Below are 25,462 nucleotides of genomic sequence, written 5' to 3'. Positions count from 1 at the left end.
CCTGGAATGTGTGCTGGCCTCAATGAGCAAAGTTGCTCGTGAGCCCACAGCCACAATTCCTCCGCCAAATGGTGGAGTGCAGGAGACCTGACTCCTCTTTGATGTAGGCTACTGTGGTTCGGTTGTCCGACCAGACCAGCACATCACAACCCCGAAGGGTAGGAGTTCTCGGAGGTTGATGTGACATCCTGAAGGAGGCCACACACCTCCTACTGCCCGAGTCTGAAATGTCCCGCCCCATCCATTCAGAGAAGCATCTGTAAACACTGGGGTGTACGAGGACACTCTGCCTATCGGGACCCCGTGCGCCAATAGTTCAGATCCGCTCTGAGCGAGAGGGGAACCACCAACAATCGACGACGATGCTGCGAGTGATTCGGAGGAAACCTTCATAGGGCTAGCAACAGGGCGGCCCGTCAAGGATGTGAAATTTGAGCCTTCATAGTCATGGTGTCAACCTCAGGAGGCTGAAGAAATTTGGCTTGTCACCTAAAACCCTCACAAACTTTTACAGATGCACATTTGAGAGCATCCTGTCGGGCTGTATCACCGCCTGGTACGGTAACTGCACCGCCCACAACCGCAAGGCTCTCCAGAAGGTGGAGCGGTCTTCACAACGCATCACCGGGGGCAAACTACCTGCCCTCCATGACACCTACAGCACCCGATGTCACAGGAAGGCCAAAAAGATCATCAAGGACAACAACCACCCGAGCCACAGTCTGTTCACCCCGCTACCATCCAGAAGGCGAGGTCAGTACAGGTGCATCAAAGCTGGGACCAAGAGACTGAAAAACAGCTTCTATCTCAAGGCCATCAGACTATTAAACAGCCATCAGTGACACAGAGAGGCTACAGACTCTCTGAAATCATTGGCCAGTTTAATAAATGGATCACTAGTCCCTTTAATAATCCAACTTGAATAATGTTTACATATCTTACATTACCCATCTAATATGTATATACTGTATTCTATACCATCTATTGCATCTTGCCTATGCCGCTCGGTCATCGCTCATCCATATATTTATATGTACATATTCTTATTCCATCCCTTTACTTAGATTTGTGTGTATTAGGTAGTTGTTGTGGAATTGTTAGATTACTTGTTAGATATTACTGCAAGGTCGGAACTAGAAGCGCAAGCATTTCGCTACACTCACATTAACATCTGCTAACCATGTGTATGTGACCAATAACATTTTATTTTATTTGTCTATCTGTATACACAGGTAGACAATCTGTTGACTGGGCCAAGGTGCGCTCTTCCCAATTCACATGAACCCCAAATGTGTGAGAGGAAACACCATCTGTGTTGTGTGTGCGATCGGCATCTCTGCTGACGGGGTGAGAACCAGTAGGTCGTCCAGGTAGGCCAAATCCCTTATCCCCTGGCGATGCAACGGTTCTATTGCCACCTCCACGCATTTGGAAAAGATGTGAGGTGCCAGGGCGTACCCAAACAGCATCCTTTAGTATTCGTATGCCACCCATTGACAGGCAAAACGCAGGAACTTTCTGTGATGCGGATGCACCAACACATGAATGTATGCATCCTTCAGGTCTATGCAAAATTCTTTCGCATGGACACATTCCAGCAGACATTTTGTCGTGAGCATTCGGAAGGGCCGTTTGGCTACGCTCTCGTTGCGAACGCGTAGATCCAGAATCGGCCTCATCCCCCTGTCTTTTTTTGACACTAGGAAGTAGGGCGAATATAGCCTGCTGTTCCTTTGCTCTCGGGAAACCACTGTGACCGCCTCCTTCGCCAAAAGTTCTGTGATCTCTGCAATGAGAGCGGCAACTTTTTGGGGCGATTTCATTACCTTCTCCACGAACCCCGTAAATGGGGGAGGGGTCCGGCGAAATTGGATGGTATAACCCTTCTCCAGCGTCCTGTCCAGTATTCAGTAGGAAAGGGGATTGCGTTACCTGCCCAGAAACGGGCTGTGTATGCAGGCTGTTATGTGAAACCCGAGCCACCTTGCTCATAGGAGACTGTGGTGTGAGTTTTTATGATGTGTAGCGCAGGTGCTCATCAAAGGTGTCCGCCCTGCTACCTTGTCATTAGCCCCACTCAAACCAACCTTGTGTGAGTGCTCAACTACGCACCCGCGGTGGGCTGTCCTACAACCAGAGGAGCGAGAGAGAGAGAGAGCGAGAGAGAGCAAGAGAGAACCTGATCAGTTCCTTGTTTGTCATGGAAAAGAGGTTCTCTTGTGAAAAGTAATCTCTTTATTGAGCAAACAACACATAGGCTCCTCCATCCCAAGGATCGGACCCTTTTAAAAAGAAATTCACCTAAAATGACATACCCAAATCTAACTGTCTGTAGCTGAGGACATGAAACAAGGATATGCATATTCTTGATACCATTTGAAAGGAAATACTTAGAAGTTTGTGGAAATGTTAAATTAATATAGGAGAATATAACATGTTAGATCTGGTAAAAGATAATACAAAAAAGAAAACATGCATATTTTTCCTCCCGTCATCTTTGAAATGCAAGAGAAAGGCCACAATATATTATTCCAGTTTAGGTGTAATTTAGATTTTGTATATGTGCAAAGTTTTAGACTGATCCAGTGAACCATTGAATTTCTGTTGAAAATGTTGTGTCAAGTCTGACCAAATGTGCCTAATTTGTTTATTGATACATTTTCAAGTTCATAACTGTGCACTCTCCTCAAACAATAGCATGGTATTCGTTCACTGTAATAGCTACTGTAAATTGAACAGTGTAGTTAGATTAACAAGAATTTAAGCTTTCTGCCCATATCAGATATGTCTATGTCCTGGGAAATGTTCTTGTTACTTACAACCTCATGCTAATCACATTAGTGCACGTTAGCTCAACCGTCCCGTGGGGGACACACCGATCTGTAGTTAAGAATGGGGTGGGAGGGGGGAATGTGGGCACAGTTAAACATGGTACTGTGGCGTCCTCCATTCTCTCCCCCGCATTCAGTCAAATGCGGCGTCACTTCTGGCTGCCCTTCAGGTGACACCAGGTGGACGCGCTGATGACCTCTCTTCTCGGTGGGACGGCTAGTATCTCCGGTGCTGCAGGGGGGGCATGGCCCGCTCCCGTGCTGCTGGAGGCTGGCGCCGGGCACAACTCCGAGCAATAGTCTGCTGTAGGCGGTAGGTTTGGATGGTGATCTGGGCAGGGAACTAGATCTGCCTGCTAATAGTAGGTGTCTAGAGAGCTGCTTCTTTTCTTCATCCAACTTTCCAAAACGCTCAGTCGCTTCCTTGACGGCAACCCCAAAAAAGCTGCCTTCAGAAATGGGGTGTTCATTTACATTTAAGTCATTTAGCAGACGCTCTTATCCAGAGCGACTTACAAATTGGTGGATTCACCTTATGATATCCAGTGGAACAACCACTTTACAATAGCGCATCTAAATCTTTTAAGGGGGGGGGGGGGTTTAGAAGGATTACTTTATCCTATCCTAGGTATTCCTTAAAGCGGTGGGGTTTCAGGTGTCTCCGGAAGGTGGTGATTGACTCCGCTGTCCTGGCGTCGTGAGGGAGCTTGTTCCACCATTGGGGTGCCAGAGCAGCGAACAGTTTTGACTGGGCTGAGCGGGAACTGTGCTTCCTCAGAGGTAGGGAGGCGAGCAGGCCAGAGGTGGATGAACGCAGTGCCCTTGTTTGGGTGTAGGGCCTGATCAGAGCCTGAAGGTACGGAGGTGCCGTTCCCTTCACAGCTCCGTAGGCAAGCACCATGGTCTTGTAGCGGATGCGAGCTTCAACAGGAAGCCAGTGGAGAGAGCGGAGGAGCGGGGTGACGTGAGAGAACTTGGGAAGGTTGAACACCAGACGGGCTGCGGCGTTCTGGATGAGTTGTAGGGGTTTAATGGCACAGGCAGGGAGCCCAGTCAACAGCGAGTTGCAGTAATCCAGACGGGAGATGACAAGTGCCTGGATTAGGACCTGCGCCGCTTCCTGTGTGAGGCAGGGTCGTACTCTGCGAATGTTGTAGAGCATGAACCTACAGGATCGGGTCACCGCCTTGATGTTAGTAGAGAACGACAGGGTGTTGTCTAGGGTCACTCCAAGGTTCTTAGCACTCTGGGAGGAGGACACAATGGAGTTGTCAACCGTGATGGCGAGATCATGGAATGGGCAGTCCTTCCCCGGGAGGAAGAGCAGCTCCGTCTTGCCGAGGTTCAGCTTGAGGTGGTGATGCGTCATCCACACTGATTTGTCTGCCAGACATGCAGAGATGCGATTCGCCACCTGGTTATCAGAAGGGGGAAAGGGGAAGATTAATTGTGTGTCGTCTGCATAGCAATGGTAGGAGAGACCATGTGAGGATATGACAGAGCCAAGTGACTCGGTGTATAGCGAGAATAGGAGAGGGCCTAGAACAGAGCCCTGGGGGACACCAGTGGTGAGAGCACGTGGTGCGGAGACAGATTCTCGCCACGCCACCTGGTAGGAGCGACCTGTCAGGTAGGACGCAATCCAAGCGTGGGCCGCGCCGAAGATGCCCATCTCGGAGAGGGTGGAGAGGAGGATCTGATGGTTCACCGTATCAAAGGCAGCAGATAGGTCTAGGAGGATGAGAGCAGAGGAGAGAGAGTTAGCTTTAGCAGTGCGGAGAGCCTCCGTGACACAGAGAAGAGCAGTCTCAGTTGAATGACCAGTCTTGAAACCTGACTGATTTGGATCGAGAAGGTCATTCTGAGAGAGATAGCAGGAGAGCTGGCAAAGAAAGAAGGGATACTGGTCTGTAGTTGTTGACATCGGAGGGATCGAGTGTAGGTTTTTTCAGAAGGGTGCAACTCTCGCTCTCTTGAAGACGGGAGGGACGTAGCCAGCGGTCAAGGATGAGTTGATGAGCGAGGTGAGGTAAGGGAGAAGGTCTCCGGAAATGGTCTGGAGAAGAGAGGAGGGGATAGGGTCAAGCGGACAGGTTGTTGGACGGCCGGCCGTCACAAGACGCGAGATTTCATCTGGAGAGAGAGGGGAGAAAGAGGTCAAAGCACAGGGTAGGGCAGTGTGAGCAGCATGGTTTTGTCGGTTTCCTTCATGGTTTTGTCGGTTTCCTTCATGGCCGTCAAGGACAGCCGGAAGTGTTGCTCCACAGTGTTGCTCCACAACCACCGAAGTGGCCATGGAGATGACGTACGGCGCCGGTAATTCTCGACGCCTCTTCGATCTCCTCTCCTGTGAGTGCTGACCTACCCGTGGTGAGACGGGACAGAGAGGCTGTGAGGAGGGCAATATTGTTTGCTGCTGCTTCAGCACGGGCTCCCAACACAAAGGACTTTTCTACCAGCTGTTCCGTGAATCGTTCCTTGAGTGTTCGCAGCGTGGCCTTCTTAGACGAGGGCCAGGAACTCCAACATGGAACGAGACAAGCAGCCATGGCGCTCTCAAGTCTGGGGATTCCCTGGGAAATTCCCTACTCTCTACCATCCATTCTGGTGAACCGGAGATACGCTCTAACCGGCGAACATGCTGTTAGAGGTGACTTCCATGAGCCTTCCACATATCTGTGGAGAGAAGGCATGGCAGGGGCCATGGGCTCCACAGTCTTCTTTGGCCGAGAGTAAGGGCTGCCCTCCATCATATCCACCTCCGGGTTGGAGGGAATGGGGTCAGCTTAATCTCTAGTCTTGTAGGACGGGGCTGCTGAAAATTCAGAGCCCGTTTCCTCATCGCCTAAGGATGTGTGAGCCCGCACACCCTCTCTAGGGAGGAGGGCTCACGTGTTTGAGTCAACGGTATGGACTGTTCCAAGGGAATGTCCATGTCTTCCCCAATATCCCTTCATCTCCTGAGACGGCGTCCTTAGATTATGCCTCAGAAGCTGAGGCTATCACCAAGAGTACGTCCTCTAGATGGATGTCCTCCTGAAAAAAAGGCCACCGCTGCTTCCTCTCCTTCAAAGGATGGAGGGCGCAGCTGGCACATTGCGGGGGATCCGTGAGGCCGCTCCTGGTGTGCTGTGGTCCCAAACCCAAGAAACATAGGTCGCGTGAGTCCACAAACACCGCCATTGAAGAGCAGCTACACTGAGCTCTGACTGAGCTTTTGGGGGTGTTAGTTTCCAACCCTGCTCCTAAACTTGTGTTAACGTCAGACTTTATTTTCGCTGTTTATTCCAAAACGTTATTCTTTCCCTATTTATTTTTCCCAAAGGGATGGCTGAATGAACCAGAGGTAATTTATTTCCCGATTTTAAGACTACAAACTGGCGAGCTCTATGCTGCGTTCAAAACAACTGGGAACTCGGAAATCACTAACTTCAATGTGTTCAAAATAACTGGGAACTCAGAAGAAAATGAGCTCCGACAGGGGAAAATCGTTTTGAATGGTCATCCAACTCGGAATGCGATGTTTCAAGCTCTGATCACCAACATAATGATATGACCTCTTTTTTTTTACAGAAAAATACGAGGTTGAATCATGACGTCAGTGATCTTCAGGTCGGAAAGTCAGAGCTCTAGAAAGAGTACAGGAGTTCCCGAGTTGGATGACCTTTCTTTCAAAATGATTTTTCCCAGTCGGAGCTAATTTTTTCCCCTAGTTCCCAGTTGTCTTGAACACACTGAAGTCGGAGATTTCCGAGTTCCCAGTTGTTCTGAACATGGCACCAGTTGTCTTGAAAGCACCACAAACCCGCAAAGTAGGCTTAGTCTTGCTATGCTTTCAAACCTGCAGTAAACATGCACGACAGAAACAAACCATTTTAGCTTCTCATGCATTGAAAAATGCATCCTTTCGTTGTATCCCCCCTCCCCAACAAAAACAGAAGAATGAAAAAATGTATAGGCCTACAGAAGTATGAATGGGTGCAACACCCTTACGGGCATGATACACTAGCACAGGATGCAGCGCGGTGAAACACCGCTTCCCATTCATTTCAATGGAAGGAAAGTGGAGAGGGCAGGGGACCTTTGGGCGGTGTGAAGGTAGTGTGGGAGGCGGTGAAAAAAATACACTTTTCCCAACATTATGCAAATCACCATCGGCGACTGCTGGGCGATGACCAATCATAGAGTGGTTCCCATGACGAATTTGACGCTATGCGACCCAAGGCTGGAGACTTTCTTCAGCAAAGATGGCAGACAAAATACTAGGATGGAAGCAAATGTAAGTGATTATAATGTCATGATGAATCATGCAAAAAATGTACAGTTGACAGGAATATGTTAGTTAATGTAGAGACAAACGATTATGCATATTTTTTAATCATAAAGTTCATTTATGAAAATCCCAATTTAGCAAACTAGCTTACTACCTAACATTAGCCAGCTGGTTGGCTAGCTTTATGGGTGTTGTGACATGAGTATGAAATTGTAATTCTGGTTGTTTCATGTTTTAGGGACTCCTGAAACAACCAGCAAACCAGGCTGTCATCTTGTGAAACAGTGGATCTAAAGAATCTTGCTAGCTAAAGCATTTACTGCAAATTGAATGTACAAGTTTGTAAGCTTGCCTTGCTGATATTTGCTATACAATGCAGATAGATTAAATAACGTAGCTAGCTATGTTCTTGCTTATTGTGCAGTGGCAGATAAAAATACCTGTATGCCTATGGATGTGTAGCTAGCTATCTAGCTGATCTGTGTATGGACCCACATGTTTGGTATACATATTAGTTCAGAGCCTAGCTATGAACCTCAGTCTTCCAGTCTTTGTATGATGCTGTGTCTGCATGTATGTATTACAATTATACACTTCAACAGTGTTTACCAATTTGGTCCTGGGACATCAATGGTTACACATTGTAACTAATAGACTAGAAACAGGATTTTACTAGTTAATGGCTGATTTGTAATTCATATATACAGAAATATAATTTTAAAAAACAGTACACTACACTTCCTATCATGTAAATACTCTAAAACCGGTTCATCTCAATATCTAATGCCCTTCATCTGCATTGATCTGATAAACAGGAAAGGTGTAGTATTTCATCAAATTAGACTTAATTTCAACCAGTAGAGAATGTGAAACACCTTATTGAAAGTTCATTATTCAAGTGTTATGAATACATGCATTATAAATATTATAATTGTAATATTATAAATACAAGTTCAATCTGTACTTCTGTTGTGCATTATAAAAACCGGAAGAAAGAGGTGGCAAGAGAGGTGTAAAAGACAGACAGGGAAAGAGGTAAGAACATAGGAGCAGGGAAGGCAGCATATGATTAATGAATCACACCCAAATATTCTCTCAGTTCATCACATTTACAAAATCTCTAGTCAGCCCGAAGGTTATCTTAAAAGCGGGTGAGGTGGCGATGGTGGGACTGGGGGGTTGGCATCCTCTCACATCAAAACATATCTGCAGATGAGAGAGAGAGCATGTTTAAGCTTTGTTTTTATTTTTTATTCTAACATTGTTAGTCATCATAATAATCAGGAGGTGAAATGCAAAACTGACCTTGGATCATTAATTCTGGGACTACTGCATCTATCTGTATTTCAATGTAAAGCATCTCTAACAATACTTCCTGTTGACCTGACCAAGTGACCTCTCACCTGTGATCATGTTGTGCCCTCTACAGTGGAGGAAAAAAGTATTTGATCCCCTGCTGATTTTGTACGTTTGCCCACTGACAAAGAAAGGATCAGTCTATAATTTTAATGGTAGGTTTATTTGAACAGTGAGAGACAGAATAACAACAAAAAATCCAGAAAAATGCATGTCAAAAATGTTATAAATTGATTTGCATTTTAATGAGGGAAATAAGTACTTGACCCCCTCTCAATCAGAAAGATTTCTGGCTCCCAGGTGTCTTTTATACAGGTAACGAGCTGAGATTAGGAGCACACTCTTAAAGGGAGTGCTCCTAACCGCAGCTTGTTACCTGTAAAAAAGACACCTGTCCACAGAAGCAATCAATCAATCAGATTTCAAACTCTCCACCATGGCCAAGACCAAAGAGCTCTCCAAGGATGTCAGGGACAAGATTGTAGACCTACACAAGGCTGGAATGGGCTACAAGACCATCGCCAAGCAGCTTGGTGAGAAGGTGACAACATTTGGTGCGATTATTCGCAAATGGACGAAACACAAAAGAACTGTCAATATCCCTCGGCCTGGAGCTCCATACAAGATCTCACCTCGTGGAGTTGCAATGATCATGAGAAAGGTGAGGAATCAGCCCAGAACTACACGGGAGGATCTTGTCAATGATCTCAAAGCAGCTGGGACCATAGTCACCAAGAAAACAATTGGTAACACACTACGCCGTGAAGGACTGAAATCCTGCAGCGCCCGCAAGGTCCCCCTGCTCAAGAATACATATGCATGCCCGTCTGAAGTTTGCCAATGAACATCTGAATGACTCAGAGGACAACTGGTGAAAGTGTTGTGGTCAGATGAGACCAAAATGGAGCTCTTTGACATCAACTCAACTCGCCGTGTTTGGAGGAGGAATGCCGCCTATAACCCAAAGAACACCATCTCCACCGTCAAACATGGAGGTGGAAACATTATGCTTTGGGGGTGTTTTTCTGCTAAGGGGACAGGACAACTTCACCGCATCAAAGGACGGGGCCATGTACCGTCAAATCTTGGGTGAGAACCTCCTTCCCTCAGCCAGGGCATTGAAAATGGATCGTGGATGGGTATTCCAGCATGACAATGACCCAAAACACACGGCCAAGGCAACAAAGGAGTGGCTCAAGAAGAAGCACATTAAGGTCCTGGAGTGGCCTAGCCAGTCTCCAGACCTTAATCCCATAGAAAATCTGTGGAGGGAGCTGAAGGTTCGAGTTGCCAAACGTCAGCCTCGAAACCTTAATGACTTGGAGAAGATCTGCAAAGAGGAGTGGGACAAAATCCCTCCTGAGATGTGTGCAAACCTGATGGCCAACTACAAGAAACGTCTGACCTCTGATTGCCAACAAGGGTTTTGCCACCAAGTACTAAGTCATGTTTTGCAGAGGGGTCAAATACTTATTTCCCTCATTAAAATGCTAATCATTTTATAACATTTTTGACATGCGTTTTTCTGGATTTTTTTGTTGTTATTCTGTCTCTCACTGTTCAAATAAACCTACTATTAAAATTGTAGACTGATCATTTCTTTGTAAGTGGGCAAACGTACAAAATCAGCAGGGGATCAAATACTGTCCCCCCCCCCCCACTGTATGTAGATAGTTCAGATGCAGGAGGGGTTCACCGACACAGCTGATAACCTAGAGGAGAGAGAGATGAAGTGAAGGAGAAAGACTTATTGAGGAAATAAGGTAGTTAATTAACCTCTTACATCTAGACGTTCCGCTAGCGGAACACCTGCTCCAATATCCAATGATAGGCGTGGCGCGAATTACAAATTCCTCAAAAATACAAAAACTTCAATTTTTCAAACATATGACTATTTCACAGCATTTTAAAGACAAGACTCTCCTTTATCTAACCACACTGTCCGATTTCAAAAAGGCTTTACAGCGAAAGCAAAACATTAGATTATGTCAGCAGAGTACCAAGCCAGAAATAATCAGACACCCATTTTTCAAGCTAGCATATAATGTCACAAAAACCCAGAAGACAGCTAAATGCAGCACTAACCTTTGATGATCATCATCAGATGACACACCTAGGACATTATGTTATACAATACATGCATGTTTTGTTCAATCAAGTTCATATTTATAAAAAAAAAACAGCTTTTTACATTAGCATGTGACGTTCAGAACTAGCATACCCCCCGCAAACTTCCGGGGAATTTGCTAACAATTTACTAAATTACTCACGATAAATGTTCACAAAAAGCATAACAATTATTTTAAGAATTATAGATACAGAACTCCTCTATTCACTCGATATGTCCGATTTTAAAATAGCTTTTTGGTGAAAGCACATTTTGCAATATTCTAAGTACATAGCCCAGGCATCACGGGCTAGCTATTTAGACACCCGGCAAGTTTAGCACTCACCAATATCAGATTTACTATTATAAAAGTTTGATTACCTTTTGTTGTCTTCGTCAGAATGCACTCCCAGGACTGCTACTTCAATAACAAATGTTGGTTTGGTCCAAAATAATCCATCGTTATATCCGAATAGCGGCATTTTGTTAGTGCGTCCCAGACACTATCCGAATGGTAAAGAAGGGTCGTGCGCATGGCGCAATTCGTGACAAAAAAAATCTAAATATTCCATTACCGTACTTCGAAGCATGTCAACCGCTGTTTAAAATCCATTTTTATGCCATTTTTCTCGTAAAAAAGCAATAATATTCCGACCGGGAATGTCCATTTAGCTAAACAGAGGAAAGAAAACAAAGCTTTCGGTCGACGCGGGCACGAGCCTGAGTCTCACAGTACTGTAACCAGCCACTACCCAAACGCGCTACTTTGTTTCAGCCAGAGCCTGCAAAGCCACGATTCAGCTTTTTGCCGCCTTCTGAGAACCTATGGCAGCCGTAGGAAGTGTCACGGGACAGCTAAGATCCTCACTCTTCAATAAACAGAGACAAGAAGAACGACACCTTGTCAGACAGGCCACTTCCTGCATGAAATCTTCTCAGGTTTTTGCCTGCCATATGAGTTCTGTTATACTCACAGACACCATTCAAACAGTTTTAGAAACTTTAGGGTGTTTTCTATCCAAAGCCAATAATTATATGCATATTCTAGTTACTGGGCAGGAGTAGTAACCAGATTAAATCGGGTATGTTTTTTATCCAGCCGTGAAAATACTGCCCCCTAGCCGTAACAGGTTAAAGAGACAGTGTTCAACGGGAATCTGTGTGTGTGTGGCCTCACCTGGTGTCCACACCACACTAAGTGGCTGCAGAGTACTTTATGCTGAAAAACATGAACGGACACACGAGGACAAACAATATAGCGTAGTTATAGAAATAATGAAGTGTCTTACTATTCTCCATGTTTGGCCCTCTTGCCTATTCTTTGAAGGTAGAAAAAGCCATAGTTATATACACGAGCCTACTTACTGCACAACACAATCCATCAATCAGATTGATACATGAGTGTGTAGGTGTGGGTTATAGGGTGTCTAATTGTTCTACATTTTTTCAATATGGGTGATTTAAAATAGCCTGTTTTGTTTTTGTACAGACATCACACCCTTACCTAAACAGCACCCTCACCTGAGAAGTAGAAATCAAAGGGAGAGAAACTGGGAATTGAATAACTGCAGTTGACATAGCTAAGTAAATGGAAGAATACTCTTATTGCAATGTGAATGGCTCTTAAAAGAGCCATTGGTTGTGCATAGTGTAGTCTATGGTGTTGCCAGGGAACAGCACCCTCTTCGAAGAAGTAGGTGAAGATCTCCCGCACACGGATTGCCTCTCTTGCTGCTTTGTTGGACTCCATCCTTGAAACATCCTGCAGAGCAGCAGACTTCTCCTCTGGCACACGACGGCGAGCTGCAGATCCCCTCCTGGTCCTCGTGTCCATCTTCATGAAGTTATGCAGGACACGGGTAGCCTTCACATACCTGAATTTCTCCAGGAGGCAGTCCCAGATAGCCCTGGTCACCCAACCTTGCAGTGCCCTACACAGTAACTGTAGGCAATCGTTGTGAAGGAATCTCCAGTTACAAGGTATCTAGGAATATGGAAGACAATGTAATAATTAGACTTTTACATCACCAGGTCATTGTGGAATACTAAAGTATAATATCCTTAATAACAAATCATGATAACATTGGATTGATAGATGCATGGGCACACATATGTGCATGTGATAACAGGATCCTATCAAGGATAGCATCACAAATTAATACATAAATACCACTTGAAGCTTGATGATAAGTTCATTATTTGAATCAGCTGTGCAGTGCTAATGCAAAAACAAAAATGTGCACCCCTTTGAGTCCCCAGGACCAGGACTGAGAACCACTGCTCTTCATTGGGACCTCTTCATATGTAGACAGGCTTTCATAGCTCTCCTTATCTGAGGACAGAAATCCTCACAAGAAACAGACTTCATTATAGCCAAATTACACAGCACTGAATATGATATTACTATTATCTCCATCCTCACTTCTAGGGACAGGAACTACAAAAAAGTAACGTTACCTGCCCTATCCAGAAAAGCCTACTCTCTCACTTTGACAGTTGGGGCTGCTATCCTTTCACCCTCCTCCATGGCTGCTAGCTAGCTACCTACAAATACATTTGGAGTTTGTTTTTTACAATGATAAATACATCAAGATAGCTAGCTAATATGAAGTTAGGTAGCTGGTGATATTTAATTCACTTCGCTGGCTATCTATACAGTATGTGAAGTTGGCTAGATGTTGGCTAGCCAACTAGCTAGCTCATTTGAGCTAGCCTGCACTGTAGCTAGTTAGCTAATAATACCTCTTTTTTTTTACATTTTCGAAAAGTATTTACTTACTTTAATAGGTTCTCCCAGCCATGTGGACAATTGGAAACAGGGCAGCAGAGTGTTTATCACCATAGCATTTTAGAGGATTTTACTATTGAACTATGTACCCATTTAATAACCAGACCTTCATACAAACTTGCTATGCTGAATTCTTGACGCACAATCGATCATGCTGCCAGCACACCCACAAGCGAGTCACAATGGGCGGCCTAAACGGCACGCGGCAATTTACCGCAATCTAGTGTACAGTCACCGTTTACAGGTTGGGTTAACAATTCAAGCAAAGTAGTTTTGTCTTTTCATTTCATTGCTATATACCCAGCTACTCCTGAGGTAGCTGGGTATATAGGGTAGGTCAGATCTGCTTTAAAAAAAATAAAATGCATTATTTATTTTCCATAAAAAGATATTAATATATCTGCACAGCCGTGTTGTTAGTTTGGAATCTGTTTTGGAACATAATCTGCTCACCCCACCTGCAAAAAAATTATCCCTCATCAATGAATAAAATGTAATGTGTCCCTTGATTAGATGGCTAAATGGGCTAGGTATGGGCCATCGCCTGCCTCCATCACTTATGGAAATTGTAGTCTCTCTCTGTAGTCATTCACAGGAGACAGCACAATAGGAGGTTGGTGGCACCTTAATTGTGGATGACTGGCTCGTGGTAATGGCTGGAGCAGCATCAGTGGAATGGTATCAAATACATGTAACACATGGTTTCCATATGTTTGATGCCATTCCATTTGCTCTGTTCCAGTAATTATTAGGAGCCGTCCTCCCCTCAGCAGCCTCCACTGGTCGGCATATTCACTGGGCAATCTACACCGTCTCTGTCATTCTACCCCCACGCGAAAGTGAATCTTTGGGGTTCCTTTCTCAGTCACACATTTAGCCTAGTGTGGTAGTGGTACACATTTCTATTAGATTATTAACAAGGCATCAGTCCAGTATTGGACAAAAATAGTATTCTAAGAAGATGTGGTTTATGAGATATTTTAGGAATAACTCTATAAGACTAAAATAAGAATAATAGTTGACTTATCTGAAGGTATGAATTATTTTGAGAATCAATTGAGAGTTCTTTACCAGAATAACAAGACAAACACGATTTATTTATACAATCACCATTTAATAACACTAATCTAAATATTTACAAACATAATGAGAATGATCATGAAAAGTTAGGAAATAGAATGAAAGACAAGAATTGAAGGGCTTGAGATCCTGAACATTAAATTATGTTATTCTCAGTCTGTGATCAAAGTCTGTTGTGGCTTCGTGATTGTTCAGGCTGCATGTGAAGAACAAAGGAAGAAGATGTCCTTTCTGCTTGAGTTGGGGTTCCTCCTTCAGGTTGCTCCTTTGGTGCGGCGTTGGTGTCCTTATGCTTGATGCTTTTCTCTGTTGGCTCCTTGCTTGAGTTGCAGAGGCTGTGCTGTAATAGTCTTCTCCTTCTTTCCTTGAAGAAGGTTAGCTTAAGTGTACTGTTCAGGCTACACTAGCACTTTTAAGTCTTATGTCTTCTTCTGAGCCTGTTTAGTGCGTGGGAACCTCCGTCCCAATTTCTGTACTGGATTACAAGTACAATTCCCTAAAAGGTACTTTTCCCCCTAATTTATCAGTTAGCAGTTCTGGCCATTAAAGGCAAAGACCAGGGCCTGTCGTCAGCCTGCTGGAGCTCGAGGTGCTTCTTCCTCGTTTGGGTCCAGAGTTAAGAGAATGAGAGAAAGGGGAGCATTACTTTTCTAATCCTGCCTGATCACATGGTATCACACCTAGGCGTCTAGAGCCATTATTATGACCCATTGTCTTGGAGGTAGAGAAAGTATTTTGGGTAGGAAACCTAAAGTTGGTCAATTCAACATAATGTTCAGTATTGTTCAACATACAGTATGACATTCAAACAACACATCACTACACTAGAGATGTGACAAATGATGAGTATCAGTGCGTTTAATTTTTTTTATTTATTTAAAATAAATTAAACATTTAAATGATCACACCATACTTTATAGGATTCAAATAGAAAGGATCTAGCTCGCCCCTTCTTGCTGGTTCTGCCCACTGATTCATTTGTTCCCATTGGAAACGACAGGCTGTGGTCTAGCTTGGGTTAGTTAAAACATTTTTTTTGTTATGGGTCCTTAACGCAAACTTGTTCCTTGTGAGGAGAGGGACCTATGTACCGAATTTCTGACGCTACATCACACGGGCAGAGGGACGTGAGCTTTCAAAGTTTCCATTTTCAATGGTTTATTTTAGCGCCACCATGTGGGAAATTGGCATGGCATGAGACGGTGTGGCCCATGGCCCTTCACCATCCTACAATGTTGCACCAGCGTGGCTTACCGTCTCACAGGAATTTGAGTTTTTTCACCAAATTGCTTGAACCCCTAAAAAACATATAGCTCCTTCAGAAAGTATTCACATCCCTTGACTTTTTTCAAATTTTGTTGTGTTACAGCCTCAATTTAACATTTATTATATTGAGATTATTTGCCACTGATCTACACACAACACCCTACAATGTCAATGTGGAATTTAGTTTTCAGCTTTAGATTTTATTTTGTAAAAAAATTCTAAAATGTTTTGAGTCAATATGTATTCAACCCCTTTGTTATGGTAAACCTAAATACGTTCAGGAGTAAACATTTACCCCACAGCCAACCGAATGGCGCAGTAGTCTAAGGCACTGCATCGCAGTGCTAGCTGTGCCACTAGAGATCCTGATTCGAGTCCAGGCTCTGTCGCAGCCGGCCGCGACCGGAGAGCCATGGGGCTGCGCACAATTGGCCCAGCGTCGTCCGGGTTAGGGGAGGGTTTGGCCGACAGGGATGTTCTTGTTCCATCACGCACTAGCGACTCCTGTGGCGGGCTGGCCACAATGCACGCTGACTTCAGACGCCAGCTGTATGGTGTTTCCTCCGACACATTGGTGTGGCTGGCTTCTGGATTAAGCGGGCATTGTGTTAAGAAGCAGTGCGGCTTGGCTGGGTTGTGTTTCGGAGGTCGCACGGCTCTCGACCTTCGCCTCTCCCGAGTCCGTATGGGAGTTGCAGCAATGGTACAAGACTGTAACTACCAATTAGATACCACGAAATTGGGGAGAAAAAGGGGTAATAAATTAAATTAACCCCACACATACAGATAATTGTAAGGTCCCTCAGTGCATCGCATGAAGGGCACCTATTGGTAGATAGGTAAAAAAATTTTTTAAAGCAGACACTGAATATCCCTGTAAGCATGGCGAAGTTAATAATTACACTTTGGATGGTGTATCAATACATCCAGTCACTACAAAGATACAGGCGTCCTTCCTAACACAGTTGCTGGAGAGGAAAGAAACCTCTCAGGGATTTCACCATGTGGCCAATCGTGATTTTAAAACTGTTACAGGCCTCCCGAGTGGTGCAGCGGTCTAATCCCGGGCTGTATCACAACCGCCTGTGATCTTGAGTCCCATAGGGCAGCGCACAATTGTCCCAGCGTCGTCCGGGATAGGGGAGGGTTTGGGCTTTACAAGTCGGCCGTCATTGTAAATAAGAATTTGTTCTTAACGCACTTGCCTAGTTAAATAAAAGGTTAAATAAATAAAATATAATAAATAAAGAGTTTAATGGCTGTGATAGGAGAAAACTGAGGATGGATCAACAACGTTGTAGTTACTCCACAATACTAACCTAAATGACAGAATACAAATATTCCAAAACATGCATCCTGTTTGCAGGCGCTAAAGTAATATTTTTTGTCCTAAATACAAAGCATTATGTTTTTGGCAAATCCAACAAAACAGATCACTAAGTAGCACTCTTCATATTTTCAAGCATGGTGGGGGCTGCATCATGTTATGAATATGCTCGTCATCGGCAAGGACTAGGGATTTAATTTTTTCAATAAAAAGAAACGGAATAGAGCTAAGCACAGGGAAAATCCTTGAGGAAAACCTGGTTCATTCTGCTTTCCAACAGACACTGGGAAACAAATTCACCTTTCAGCAGGACAATAACCTAAAACACAAGGCCAAATATACACTGGAGTTGCTTACCAAGACGACATTGAATGTTCCTAAGTGGCCTAGTTACAGTTTTGACTTAAAACTGCTTGAAATCTATGGCAACACTTGAAAATGGCTGTCTAGCAATGATCAACAACCAACTTCACAGAGCTTGAAGAGTTTAAAAAATAATAAATGGGAAAATATTGTACAATCCAGATGTGCAAAGCTCCTAAGAGACTTAACCCAAAAGACTCACAGCTGTAAATCGCTACCAAAGGTGATTCTAACATGTATTGACTCTGGGGATTAAATACTTATCGAATCAAGATATATTAGTGTTTTATTTTTTTATTAAGCTTTGAATGATTTTGATTTTTTTCCCCACTTAAATCAATTTTAATCCCAATTTGTAGAGGCGTGAATACTTTCTGAAGGCACAATATGCTGTTATACATTATCTTCAGACAAGCTGCAAATTCAAGTAGTAATGTTGGGTTTCAACCAACAAAAAAGTTAATGTAACCTCAGTGACAATTTCATAAAGAAAACTTAATTATGTGTGTGACTTTGCTTGGCAAACAATACTATGTGTTGATGATTATGGGAGTCTGTCTTAAAGAGTAGAGGTGGGGCAGAAGTAACAATATTTCCTTGTCTATTACTACTGAACCACATTCCCTTACTATAACATCAAATAAACTTTAGGGATACACAACACAAATTCTGAGAGGATGGCAAAATAATTGTCTTACAAAACGCATATGCCAATACTGTACAAGATAACTACTTTTATGTACATCTTTACACTACCCTATGTTCTGTGCATGACAACGCATGTCCTGGAGGACTGTGACATCTTAAAAGTCATAACCATCTGACCATCTTTTTTTATTACCTCAACCATGATAATTCCCTGATATTAATATTAAGAGGACTCAATCTGTATATCATTTACCATTCAACTATCAATAATTCTGACCCAGAGAATGTGTAACGTTAGTACTCAGGCGATGGAGGTATTTCAACTTGCCAAATTAAAAAGGGTCTGAGCTGATCATTTAAATCAGTTTGCCTTTTTTATAACAGTATGCCTTGAAGGTTTCTCTTTCTAAAATAACAAAATACAAAACACAGACATAAGTATGCCTGCATTTGGTTTTTGTACAACTTACAATTATGAACAACATTGTTAAAACATAATGTATAAGCCACTATGAATGTCAACATTACCACCAACTGAAGACCTATGCGAGGGGTTGATATTTGTTCTTCAACTAAGTTTGTTATTTAAGATTACATTTACAACTAAGCAGGAAAGAAAGATAGTCATGTCTCTACTAGGCCTACATAATGCAAACCACCAACTGTGACCCAATATTTTGGGGGGTGACAGAAGGATAATCATGTGAATCAGAGAGCAAACAATACAAATACCAATAAAATTAACATCAGAAGAAGCTTTCAAGTTCTGTAAACAATCCGATAAAGTGCAACCAAGAAAATCATATTTTTAAATAAATTGATTTGGAAGAGGCCACACTCACTCTACCTACTGCCCCTTTAGCGTTGAATTGCAACATCTTCAAGTTTATTCCTACTTTCGTTATCCCCCTTTACATCCACCAGAGCAGCAGAGGCTACTTCTGAAAATAAATGGCTTTGATAATAAGCAAACCGTCCCTGGATCCATCTATCTGTCCCTGACGTGTGTGTTTCTCATCCAGAGGAAAATGAGTCCTATCAGAGGTAAGAGATGCAGGATAGGTAACCACCAACCTGGGGTGTACGTGTACTGCCTGCAAAAACTGGATAAAAGTGGCAAATTTGGGTTCCTCCTCTGATGGTGAACACAGAGGAAGAAATGGTGGGACAGGATGACCAATGCTAAGTATCTTCCAACCATTTCAAGCAGTCCTACGATCCTACCCAACCCAATACCATTGACCCAGAAAAGCCAGGGCGATTTCTGGGTCCACGGCAACAGTAGCCTACTTCTAGGTCTCAGGAAGGCGGTAGCAATGCTATTAGCCATCCGCTACACCATTCAGTTGTCTATCAGTTGTCTGCTGTGCTCGGCCCTCCATTGGTGGCACTGGCTTTGTCCTTCGACTTCGACTTGAAGGAGAAGCGCTTGATGAGTCGTCGGGAGAAGCTGCCGGACTTCTTACGCACAATGGTGCCAGAGGCAGAAGAGGCAGAGACACTGGCCAGGTTGGAGAGGTCCTCGTGGGATTGGCTGAAGGTCGGGTCCTTCTTTCGGTGTCTTGTACGGAATAGTAGCTTGGTTCCGCTGCGGAGGAAGCCCACTAGAAGAGCGTAATAAAGACAGGAGTTACATCATGGTTTATTACGGTGATTTGGAAAATACTATATTGATATTGCAGTTTACATAAATACCGTAAATTTATATCAAAACATTTACATCCATATCCAATTATGCTCATAAGATTATGCAAACCACAACACAATTTCCTCTTATCGTATTTTCTTGATTCTATAAAATGCTGTACATTTCCAGAGAGAAGTACTCGGGACAGCCAGAGTATCTCTCCATAGAGATGGAGTGGAATTGGTCTGGAGCAGGCCCAGCCAGGGCTCTGGCAGCCTGGTACCTTTATGGTCTTTGAGGCTGCGTGTCTCCAGGGCCCCAGTGGAGCCCGTTTCTGACTCCACGTCATCGACAGACGGCCGCTCAGACACATCCGAGGGCGTGGTCTCGTCTGCTTCCTGATGTTGCCCCGCCCCATAGTAGTTGGAGGCTCCTCCTCCCTGCAGGGCAGCATCCATGGCTGCAGCGTAGCCACAAGACAGGCCACAGTCATCCTCCGAGATGGGGACCTGAGGTATTAAATTAATTTAAATTCACACACAGGAAACAAGACACTGAGGCCCAAATTACAGTACTTGTATTTGAGCCTAATGTCCTACATGATTACAAAACCTAAATGTAAAAATATGTATATACAGTATGTACACAATATATGTATTCCTAGCTACTTCAGCACCAGACCCTTCAGCGCAGTGTGTTGTGAGATTGACAGAGAACAGCTAGTTGCTCTAGATTATATTTCTATGGTTTGGACACCACTGTTTGTTTCTAACCTTTGACACGCCAGAGATGATGAGCGTGCTCCGTTTAGTGGGAGTCTTCTTGGACACCTTGCTGGCGTTCTCTGTCAGCTGTCTTATAGCCGTGTCAGCCACCGGGTCCAGCCCATTGGACAGGGGACTATCAGCTAGACACAAACAGTCACAAAACACACAGTCACAAAACACTAGTCATACACAGTTGTTCCTCAACTAAAAGTTGAGGTTATGCCGTAGCACATTTGCGGTAAACTGTGGCAGATCGTGGTAGACTGCGTCGCACCATCGCAAGGGGGAGTTAGAATGCTGATTTGCTTTCTCTCCCTCTCCTCTCTCTTTTAAACAAACAAACAAACAAATTAAATAGTACAGTCAGATTTAACATGTTAAATTCATAAGCACAAATAAGAATAAATGGAGAATGTTTCTATTGTGACAATAAGATGTGGGCAGTAGACAAAAGAAAAACAGAAATAATTCTAAAATAACAAACTGGCTTTAATTACCACAGTGTGGAAAGAGTAATAGTTCTAGTCTATATAAAGTGAGTTTATTAAGGACGAGAGTCATTCTTTTCTGATGTGAAGAAGAAACTGAATGAAAGAGTACAGGGAGGAACAATTAAATAATAATGAAATGTAAAATGCCTTATTAGGCTATACAGTCAATCTACAGTGCCTTTTTGAATGTACTTTTAGAAACATGAGTTTGGCCAGTCTTTGGTTTGAGGATCATGCCTAGTTTGTTAATTTAGCCTAGCAGCTGCTCTTATATTATTACCATGCCCTAATCACAGTCAACACAAATCATTTTTTACAAGTGCACATAGGCCTACCTGATGATATGCGGCTGATGTGTTAAACAATGAATGCCTTTTTCTTGAATTCATTGATGGTCAGATACTTCAGTTTTAACTGGTTCTGTTGTGCTCAATTTTAACAGTTGATAGACAACTTCAGCACTGTTCCAAACTTCCAAAATATGATATTTTCTAACAATACCCTGTATACATTGCCTTGCAAAAGTATTCATCTCCCCTTGGAATTTTTCCTATTTTGTTGCATTACAACCTGTAATTTAAATGAATTTTTATTTGGATTTCATGTAATGGACATACACAAAATAGTCCAAATTGGTGAAGTGAAATGAAAAAAAATAATAATAAATTCGAAACAATTATAAACGGAAAAGTGGTGCGTGCATATGTATTCACCCCCTTTGCTACGACGCCCCTAAATAAGATCTGGTGCAACCAATTACCTTCAGAAGTCACATAATTAGTTAAATAAAGTCCACCTGTGTGCAATCTAAGTGTCACATGAGCTCAGTATATACACACACACCTGTTCTGAAAGGCCCCAGAGTCTGCAACACCACTAAGCAAGGGGCACCACCAAGCAAGCGGCACCATGAAGAGCAAGGAGCTCTCAAAACAGGTCAGGGACAAAGTTGTGGATAAGTACAGATCAGGGTTGGGTTATAAAAAAATATCAGAAACTTTGAACATTCCACGAAGCACCATTAAATCCATTATTGACAAATGGAAAGAATATGGCATCACAACAAACCTGCCAAGAGAGGGCCGCCCACCAAAACTCACAGACCAGGCAAGGAGGGCATTAATCAGAGAGGCAACAAAGAGACCAAAAATAACCCTGAAGGAGCTGCAAAGCTCCACAGCGGAGATTGGAGTATCTGTCCATCCGACCACTTTAAGCCATACACTCCACAGAGCTGGGCTTTAGGAAGAGTGGCCAGAAAAAAACATTTGGTGTTCGCCAAAAGGCATGTGGGAGACTCCCCAAACATATGGAAGAAGGTACTCTGGTTAGATAAGACTAAAATTGAGCTTTATGGCCATCAAGGAAAACGCTATGTCTGGCGCAAACCCAACACCTCTCATCACCCCGAGAACACCAATCCAATTTATGTTTTAATTATTACACTGACTGTAGGTCTATAACCACTCGCATAGTCTTAATATTAACTCCTGCAGAATTAAGCATTTCTTGCAGTAAAATAATACACAAATTGTACATTTTCACTCGGGAACAAGAGTGGGGAAATATGATTTATTTCATTAAGCATTTAAGCTTGAGAGAATGTGAATGCGCAGTTAGGGACCGTCTGCGTCATAAAAGCTGATAGTATTTCAACCACATAATATATGCAAACTGAAATCTCATCAGAAACATGTTGGATCGTTTTCACAGCTTTCTATTTCCTTAACACATCTTTGCACCATGAAAGAAACAGAGATGACAGAGAAAACTTTACTGATGTCAACTAGATTGAAGCATTCATTTGATCATTTATGACATTATTCTGGTGCGCAAGGGTTTCTGAAGTCTTCTAGGGCAACATATAATGACAGAAGAGAAGCTGCATGTATCTAATTATAGACAAGTTGACTAACAAATAGCCTACCAAAATGCTGGAAATTATAAGCAGAAACATATATAAATTAGGCAACAACAGAAAATCCTGCACCCCTTGTCAAGAAATATTTCTGCTGTCTCTAACTGTAGCCTACAGCACATTTTATATATTTGAGGGTTAGGGTCGGGTGCGGGCCTCAGATTTTCACATATAGTCAGGTGTCGCAGATGAGTTATTAGTAATTGCGGGTGCGGGTGTACAAACAGCTGACCCACGCACCACTAGTGCTCACCTCAGTATTTATTTAACTCAGGCTGGAGTAGATGTGCTCAAAGATGCCCTCTGGTGCCTTGAATGAGCATTAACGGCAAGCTCTGTAATGCACCATAACGTGACACAACTACTAAATGAGGACCCACTGGATGTATCATGTTGAAAAATACTAGAATAAATATCTGTGGAAGTAAGTGTTGAGGAGTGTGGAGCCATTAGCCTGGCCCCAGATCTGTTTGTGACAATAATGACTATGGCTGTAACAATGAACATAGGAGTTGGCAAGACAGCACAAACAGATCTGAGACCAGGCTATGAAACGATGGAGGAACATAACTCACTGCTTAGAGTAGGGCTGGAGCTGGTCCTGCTATGGCAGCCATCGGTGAGGAACATGGTCCCTTTCTCTGTAACCTCCACTTTGGACGGGGACCGCGAGGGAGAGTCACCTGAGTAAACGCAGAGACAGAGGATGTGAGGGTCAATAGAAGCAACAGAGCAGTGGTCACCAACTCGTCGATCTCCAACGCATTCCTAGTCGATCACCAAACTTTTTGATTAAAAAACCCATTGATAAAGCCTTTTTTTTTTGTCTCGTGCTATTGGCGGTAGGTGCACTTGATTCAGCAGCCCTAGCACCGGGAAGGAAAAGTGTTCCCATTTTGAACCATGTCATGTGTCTGAAGGTAGAACTCCACCTACCCGGCAGGCCCAGAGAGCAAATCAAGTGCACCTATAGGCCTACCGCTGGCCAATCAGATTTCCTCAAGCCATAGACTGTAAAAAGAAGCCTCAAACGCACAGCAAAGTTGATACTGTGAGATTTAAAAACCATGACTAGAGAGCGACTCAATGAATACAGCAAAGAGCTGATGTTTTTATGAGTAGATTTATGATTTAGTTTATTCAGCACTGTCAACACTTTGTTCAACACTTTTATAAGCCATAAAATACACATTCTCACTATTCCATATGTTTAGAGGTTAATGTTGCATTGGCATACATTCTGAGTGGTAGATCTCGGCTTGCATTTTGACTCAGAAAGTGATCTTGACTCAGAAAAGGTTGGTGACCACTGCAATAGAGCAATGGTGTATAGTACTTAAGTAAAAATACTTTAAAGTACTTCTTAAGTCATTTTTTGGGGTATTTTTGTTAACTTTTACTTCACTACATTCCTAAAGAAAATAATCTACTTTTTACTACTTACATTTTCCCTGACACCCAAAAAGTACTCATTACATTTTGACAGGAAAATGGTCAACTTCACACACTTATCAAGGGAACATCCCTACTGCCTCTGATCTGGTGGACTCACTAAATCATGTCTGAGTGTTGGAGAGGCCCCCTGGCTATTCGTCAATAAAAATACAAATTTGTGCCATCTGGTTTGCTTCATATATGGAATTTGAAATGGTTTATACTTTTACTTTTGATACTTAAGTACATTTTAGAAATTGCATTTAATTTTGATAGTTAAGTATATTTAAAACCAAATACTTTTAGACTTTTACTCAAGAAGTATTTTACTGGGTGACTTTCACTTGAGTCATTTTCTATTAATGTATCTTTACTTTTACTCAAGTATGACAATTGAGTACTTTTTCCACCACTGCAATAGAGTATAGTAAAATGAAGGATTGGCGTACAGGGTTGCAATCCTCTTTTTTTCATAGAATCAGTACTATCAAGAAATCAATAGCATATTTGCCATTATCATTAGCTACAGTCCACTCTCCAGCCCCTCCATATGCTAACTCACCCAGACCTACTGTACCTAGTTTTCCCAGTCTGGGTCGTGACTGTATGGTGGTAACGGTGGTGACGATGGTGCCGTCTGGCATGATGGTTCGGTCCACATCCACCTTCTTGGTTGGGGTGATGGAGGTGCGGAGGGGTGTGGTGTGGTGAGCTCCAAGGGGGTCCACTACCTCCAGGTACACCAGCTACAGGTGGAGAGGGACCCAAATTACCATAAATGTTATGGACTGTGTATGAAGTATTGTTATGTATTATGTTATACCCTCTAGGATTATCATGTGGAGTGCTCCACAATACATTGATATGATAAGAGAGAACACTCTCCATTCAAGTCAATGTTCTGTAATTGTATTTCTATGTCATCTATGTTGTAACACACCAACTAATTATCTACACATTTTGGAACAGCATTCCACCTATCACATGCCATTCACCTCAAAGGTGACCGTAGCATTGGGTGCCAGGCCGTGCCCTGGGCTGACTGACAGCACATGCTGACCAGTAGGAGCTCTGCGGGCGAGGTCCAAGGGTAGCGAGGCAAAGCCAGACAAGAATTCTGCCAAAAGAGAAAGACTAAGAATAGAAATACAGAGAAGACAACATCACAGTGTTTTGCTTACTTAGA

The 25,462-nt window shown here is 43.2% G+C and overlaps 1 protein-coding gene across 2 annotated transcripts in view; it reads right to left on the bottom strand.

Annotated features, from left to right (window-relative positions):
- Positions 1-14,448: 14,448 nt before the first annotated feature.
- The window catches only part of c2cd2l (c2cd2 like), a 44,840-nt gene continuing 33,826 nt past the window's right edge, over positions 14,449-25,462 (bottom strand). The window contains exons 10-15 of one of the 2 annotated variants that reach the window (XM_014195812.3): positions 25,272-25,393; positions 24,839-25,022; positions 23,418-23,525; positions 20,440-20,573; positions 19,950-20,175; positions 14,449-19,643 (exon numbers count right to left, since the gene is read on the bottom strand). In XM_014195812.3, coding sequence (XP_014051287.3) covers positions 19,393-19,643; positions 19,950-20,175; positions 20,440-20,573; positions 23,418-23,525; positions 24,839-25,022; positions 25,272-25,393 — 1,025 coding nt within the window. In that variant the 3' untranslated portion in view covers positions 14,449-19,392. The remainder of the gene's footprint in view (positions 19,644-19,949; positions 20,176-20,439; positions 20,574-23,417; positions 23,526-24,838; positions 25,023-25,271; positions 25,394-25,462) is intronic. The other variant, XM_014195813.3, reaches the window with a different exon arrangement.

Source organism: Salmo salar, chromosome 04, assembly GCF_965601325.2.
Source record: "Salmo salar chromosome 04, fSalSal1, whole genome shotgun sequence".
Taxonomy (NCBI): Eukaryota; Metazoa; Chordata; class Actinopteri; order Salmoniformes; family Salmonidae; genus Salmo; species Salmo salar.
This window is presented reverse-complemented; position numbering and strand designations above follow the sequence as displayed.